This window comes from Styela clava, chromosome 4, assembly GCF_964204865.1.
Source record: "Styela clava chromosome 4, kaStyClav1.hap1.2, whole genome shotgun sequence".
Taxonomy (NCBI): Eukaryota; Metazoa; Chordata; class Ascidiacea; order Stolidobranchia; family Styelidae; genus Styela; species Styela clava.
The window spans coordinates 5,565,377-5,572,326 of record NC_135253.1 but is presented as its reverse complement, the minus strand read 5'-3'; the positions used below and the strand labels follow the sequence as shown (position 1 = coordinate 5,572,326).

The 6,950-nt window shown below is 33.9% G+C and overlaps 1 protein-coding gene across 1 annotated transcript; it reads left to right on the top strand.

The window, feature by feature from the left end:
* Positions 1-674: 674 nt before the first annotated feature.
* Positions 675-6,555, top strand: LOC120326067 (uncharacterized). Its single transcript, XM_039392292.2, has 4 exons — positions 675-846; positions 1,382-1,515; positions 4,738-4,958; positions 5,234-6,555. The coding sequence occupies exons 1-4, from the start codon at positions 725-727 to the stop codon at positions 5,654-5,656; spliced, it is 900 nt and encodes a 299-aa protein (XP_039248226.2). The 5' UTR covers positions 675-724; the 3' UTR covers positions 5,657-6,555.
* Positions 6,556-6,950: the final 395 nt, after the last annotated feature.

The following is a 6,950-nucleotide window of genomic DNA, read 5'->3' as shown; positions in this document are numbered from 1 at the left end:
CCCTTTGTGTGGCTTTGTATGAAATGTGTGATGCTAAGCCTAAAATTGAATATATACACATGTAACCAGTTTCAGTATTTTGTCTGGAATACTCCAGTAACTGCACTACTAATTTCTCTATCTGTACTACCGAGCATTCTTACTTTAAGGACTATTTAGCGTCGACCCGTATTCTGCAAACTTGTCATACATAGGTAGGCATCAAAGCGTCGCATTTAGCAGAATGACTGAATAATAGTTTTTTTTTCACAATTTGTATCAGATAACTCACATCTAAATTTTATTTCAATTTACGAAAAGTTTTTATAGCGATAATGGAAACCGCATAAATTGAAGTGAAATGTCATTAGCAATTGTTAGGAATAAAATCATATTGAACACTTTTGCGTAATTATACCTGTGTATATATAGTTTATTTGAACAAAATATTTACAATTCTTTCATACCGTTAGGCAACTGGAGGATGAGAAAAAATAAAAGCGATAGGCATTTTCTCAATCTTTTCGAACAAATGCTACTGAAAAACTTCGAGGTATAAATATCTCGGATGATTTTGAAATAATCTCAACATTAGCTTGACAACGATTTTGAACATGTTGGTCCATAGATTCAGTGTCCTATCTAGACTCTTTTTTTTTATTTCGATGTTACTTTTTTATCCTCCGTTATTATGTTCAGTTATCATAAGTTAATGTAAAAACGTATAATATACTCTAAAATAAAAATGAGTACCAGCACTGAGTCTGTCTCCACGACTGGGAATGGTCATATTCTTACATCAAGACTTTCGAGAATTTCGATGGATATTACTGCGACTCCGTTCGCCAGGACAAGAAAATTAAACAGGTAATCATTGAATTTTTTATTGTCATTAGAATCATTAGCTCCACTTCGTGTCCAATAAGCCACAACAATTCAACCTTGACAAGTCGGAACGAGCTGATTTCTATAGAAATTTATGCTTTTTCGGTCACATCATCAACAAAATGTTTGAATCAGATTTTCTGGTTCAAGTTATAGCCTGCTAGCAAATAATAACGTGGTACTTTGGTATAAGTTTGCAACAATGCAACACAATTTTATTTTTGATTAATGTTTGAACTTTGGAAGCTTTTGCTTTACTTATTTCTTCTTACTGCACCAAGATTTACAAATCAACGCAGGGCCAGCATTGATATAATTTAGTTCTTTCAAATAAAATGCTTAATTAGCATAAAACACATTTTTTTTTATATAAAATGGCGTCCCGGAAAAGCGTAAAATTTGCTTTTATTCGATTGACACATATTCTTATATTTCGAGTCCATCCCAAAACAATGCTAAGGAATTTGGATTAATGTTCCTCATCGGTATACAATGATAAATACAAACACAATTTTAGAAACTTGTCAACTGCCAGCTTAATTGGAATTGCGCCAGCAGTAACCAGTCCAACTGAGCCTCTTCCAAGCCCTGGACGAAAAATATCGAGAACTGGACAACCACCTTTGTTGAGAAAAGCGTCACAATTACAAGGTGAGACTTTGTGTAAGAATTGGTGATAATAAATTAATTGAAGTCAAAATTTGATCATCAGTGATTTAGGCATCATGTATTGGAAGTTTCATAAATGGTACGTGATTTTCAGTTTCTGAATACATGGAGTAATTGAATGAATAGGTATTTGAAGTGTATATTTCGGCAATAGAAGTAAATTTTAATAAGTACCGGTACTTGATGAAAATGTTAAAGTATGATATTGGTAAGCGTAAGATTTCATAATATTTTAAGAAAAGTCTGTCTGTCAAGCTCAACGTTTAGGCTGCGTTTTCTTGTTTGCATAGTAAAGTGAGTCTATTGTTTGATATTCATTGTGACTATACGTGACATTGTTGATTCTAAGCAAAATACTTCCAACAGCTGAAAAAATATAACATTTGGATCAAGTCCCCAATAAGTTTAAATTTTCATTGCACTCAAGTAGTGTCAGAGCATGACACTACATTCTCAACAATATAATTCAAAGATGAATTGCACGTTTCAAACCATAGGTTTCGAAAATCAATACCAACTCTTCTATTCCGAAAATAAATGGAGCTTACCTCATTATTCAAAATATCCATTGAAGTGTCACAATGCAGTCTCAGTGCCATATTGAGGTTGTTCAGAATAAATGATGATAATTTTAAGAAAAGCCCTGCAATGAAATATTCTTTGCAACAGATTTATCACTTTGTGAAATTCAACCACGCTCTCATTTTTTATATTCATCCATGTACACTTAGTTTCTATCTCATACTTGTCGGTGAAACTGAATTACATTTTATAAGTATATAATGAACAAGGTGTCGTTCACGCAAATATTTATTCCAAAACTCGAGGTTTTTCATAACAACCTAACATATTTCGTTCCCATAAGCAGGAAGCATCAAAAAGCGCTACTAAGATATTTTATGAGTTGTTTAATTAAACGTGTAAGTTTGTATATCTGAAATGAACCATAATTTTTTTGCATAATTAGTAGACTGAGTTATAGAAAGATTTCATGCTATGCAACTGTTTCAGGGGACCTTCGTCAAACCCCTGGAACAGTTCGACCAAACCCCAGGGGTTTGATCGAACCTAGGTTAAAAAATTTGAAACGAAAAAAAAACGGGTTAATACGGCTGAACCGACCAAATAATACGTAGGGAACTCTAATATCCAGAGTGTGTGACGTCATATTGGAAACCCAAACAGACTATGTCGACTGTGTTGCAACAATGTGCGCTTATTAACAGTGAGTCTCTGAAGTTTTATTGGAATTGAGTGCGGTTAATTTAGGATTATGGAGAGCGTAATAATGCGCTATAAGCATGAATATGCGCTAAAATGGCGTATGACTTCAATTAACAGTCTAGTTGTTATCGATCATTTTACTAACTAAACGACAAAATATCTTCACTATTGTTGATGTATCCGAGTGTTGTTAAGAAAAACATCAAAACACCACTTAATCTGTTATTTTGTCTACTTCACAGATCAATTGTAAAACAGAATAATATTTTTATTTTTCTAGCCGTATGATAATCACAATGATAAACCACTATAGAGGAAAGTGCGCAAATGAATTTGTATTCTGAACTAAAACAAACAAATTATAGTAGTGATAATAAATAGAAAAATATTGTAGTCTGGAAGTATTTTGAATTATAGAAGTGTTTCATATGTATGTATAGATGAACCGGGTTCCAATTGACAGATTTTTACAGGACCATAAACACCTTTATAAATAAAAACAGTTTGTTTGAATGACCGTGAAAAATATAATAGAAATGTAGATAACAGTTTGGCAAATAGAATAATATAAAGAAAGTCATACATTGCTGTGACGTTCAACATTTTGGATAGCGTACCCCACGCGGTTTTAGTTTGTTTTTGAGGTATACTCCTGCAGAAAGTTGTACTACATTACATTTTGTATGACCTGTATATGAACGTTGTTGTAAAGAAAGATATAGATATCGTCCATGTTTGAGAGGTAGCATTATAGTAGCACTTTCATTGTAGATCCTGTTTGTCTTGGGTCACGTCTGTTGCCGTCAAACCAAACAGTTCAATGTTGATTTATTTAAATTCAACCATTGTTCGCCCACTTCGACCAAAATTCTATTATTCGCCAATAAAAACACATTATATACGTACATGAATATATAGAATGCGGCAATGTGTAAAAGCTTTATAGGAAAGGTTTGCGTTAGTATACACGGAGTTCCAGGCGTTGTCGCACTTTGAAAATTCAATAACTCAAGCTACTAAAGAAATGGAGTCGAAAATAGTTTTATCTAAGGAAGTGTCAGGTTGATATAAATGGTCGCTCCATTCTATGTGCTTAGACTGTTAATATTTGCATAACTCTGAATAATTGAGATTTAATAAGACGATAAGGTTGTACAAATACGAACCCAAGCGTTTACCATCCGACTTTCAGTGAAAAACCTTTCATCTTTTTCTTACCAGTTGTACTTGAAGTCTCCATGTAGATAGAATGATATATTAGATGTCCAGCACAGGCCAAAGCGGATTTTAAATATAAAAAAAATGAATTAAAATTATTTGAGTTAACAGTCACGTGATTTGTGCTGAAATTTTAGGTATATACTACTTCAGGTATATTGTACTGCCAAATGGTTTATTAAAACTTTTGTTTTATCACACTGTATCGTGTATGTAGTTTTTAATCAGACGTTGGAATGAATATATTTTTCAAATGCCTTAATAGTGTAACATGACACACGAGATATCCCGTAATGCAGTAATAAATAAAATATGTTGTTTTCTCAAATATATTTTACATAGCTTTTTATAACTCAAAAAAATGATAAAGGCAGCAGTGGCATCTGGTAAGTTTGCGTCCATATAATAATAATTTACGCATTGCATTGTTGAACACATTTGATTGGTTTTTGATGTGTAGTGCAAAATTTCATAAACGAGGTTGGGTAAAACTACTATCTTCCGCAGTCACCACTGGAATCTATTACTTCCTTGTGCTTTCCCCGCAGCCGTAGACCCTGCCTAAACGAGAGAACCCATCTACTACACCGTGTTCAAAGCATGGCACGAAAAAACAAACACTGCTTAGATTAAAATTGGGGTTGGTAATGTGATATATCCATAATATGCATATAAAGCTTACTTTTATATATATATATATATACTTGTATTATCTGCACTGCAAAAAATATTTCAATATTTCAAAATATTTTTTTATCATAGTCAGCAAGGTCGGACCAGTAAATTCTGGAAACAAAGTTGCAAATGGGGGAAGCGCTGCGATTGTGTCGCCGACAGAAACGGGCACAACCGTTTCGACTCTTCCGTCGATAACAGAGTCAAAAAGAATGAATTTAACTGATGTAGTGATTTGGAGAAGATTTACTCGAGCGCTAAAGCAGAGAGTGCAAGATAAGAAGTCAGAAAAGAGAACTTTTTGCTGGGTAATTTCGATGTGTTCTTGCATACGTCATTGACGTTTCAGTCTACATTCTACCGTTTTTTATCTGCAACCAAAGCAATGTATAAATACGCATAAATATGATGTACAACAAGTCTACTCTACTAAATTGAGCTTTTAATAAAGCAATTTTTAAAGAATCTATCCTTAATTCCTGATCGAAAACGGTAAATTGATAGGGTATCTAAAATAGATGAAAGTAATATTGTTAGCTAACGCAACTGAAGTGGCATTGTAATTCATTTAACCAATTTACAGTTGGATCGGTCGATGTCAACTTATGGTGGCGGCGATGGAAGCGGACAGGGTGAGCGAACGGCCGAGATGGAGCCTTCATACAGGATGGAACCAAGCAGTAAACCTAAAAAAGAAAAATGCACAGAGATGATCGAAAAATATTTGGCAGAAAAACTAAAAAACGTGACATATGAGCCTGAGTCGTGTGGAGAAGTATCGAAGGAGATTACAGACGATATAAAAAGAGAAGCAAAAAGACTCGAACTACTCCCACCCCGTTACAAATGTGTTGTGTATGTTGTTCTCGGTGAGAAAAAAGACCAGGATATTAGGGTGAGCAGCATGTCAGCTTGGGATAAAAACACTGACAGTTTTGTGTCCAGTAGTTTTCAAAATGGGTCAATATTTTGCGTGGTCACATTCTTTACGGTATATATGGAATAGGCAACGTCACAGAACCACTGATAACTACACAGTAGTCATATAAGTGCGGTTTAATTAAGCAAGGGTCTGCACATGCAAAATGTGGCTTAGTTGGTTATCTATTACGGACATTCTGTTTATGACGCGCAAAACGAACTTGTGTCGACTATAAGTGAAGATGGTAATATCATATTCACATAAAGCGACAATATGCATGTTCCGCTAACCCTCGTCCATATATGTATATATATATATACAGATAAATGTGTGTGATATCAGAGATACCATTCAATATTCCAAAACATGCACCATCCATTATACATGTTGCGAGAGGTTTATTATGGTATATTCCAACTCTCTAGGAGAATATAGCCATGTTACTCCTGTTAATTTTATGTCTAATATATATCATCGTTAGTGATCAAAATGATAACTGTGAAATATATTTAAAATATCCTATGTTCCAACTTGTAGTGTGATTGAGAAATCACGCAATCAGTTTCCTCATTCCACTTGTAATAAAAATGAAACGGACTGCATCTGCGCAACGATTTCGAAAACTCAGAACATTATGTTGTTGCATAAATGAATATGACACTTATATATATATTTACCTTCAGATTTTAAATGTTGTTTTATTGTATATTTGTATTGAAGTTATGTCAATATTCAATGCACACTACTTGATTGGCTATTTGCGCATATTATACTCCGTATATGCAAGGCAGTTCTTTCGAGTTTTTCTCGAATTGATTAGAAGTAACATGTGCTTCGTCTACATTCTTGTCTATCATATAGGTAATAACCTTTCTCTTAAATTATAAGCATTAATGTAAAGTAGTAGCCAAAATATAAAATAGTTCCAGACACATTTCATATATATTTTTTCTAATATATTTCATATTTGTCCGTTTCAAAGTGCTTATTTATGCCCTCTTTGAGATCAGGAATATGGAGCGGTATTTAGATAAGGTAAACATGCTCAGCCTCATTTTATTTAACAAGTTAGTAGAAAGATCACCACACAAGACCAACAACGGTAAATCGCTAATCTATTCTAAGACTACTTAAGAGTGAATAGCGAAATGAAAGCTGCATTAAATAACACCCCCCAGTCATACATTACCTTTACACAAATACTGAAGTTTTTCGGGTTTCGATCAGGGTTTCCGAAATTTGTCCCGCCAGGAGCAGAGTTCATCAATAGGTAGGCTACTATTCTCCACGATTACTTCATGTATAACTCAAAAGTAAATTGAATGCAATTTGCTCGATTCTTTGACTGTATTGCATTCCTCCTGCATTTTTATTGATA

Coding starts and splice junctions, on each gene's coding strand:
- LOC120326067 (XM_039392292.2), top strand. CDS start 725: ATGAGTACCAGCACTGAGTCTGTCTCCACGACTGGGAATGGTCATATT. Junction 847..1,381: donor AGGACAAGAAAATTAAACAG/GTAATCATTGAA, acceptor ACACAATTTTAG/AAACTTGTCAACTGCCAGCT. Junction 4,959..5,233: donor AAAAGAGAACTTTTTGCTGG/GTAATTTCGATG, acceptor ACCAATTTACAG/TTGGATCGGTCGATGTCAAC.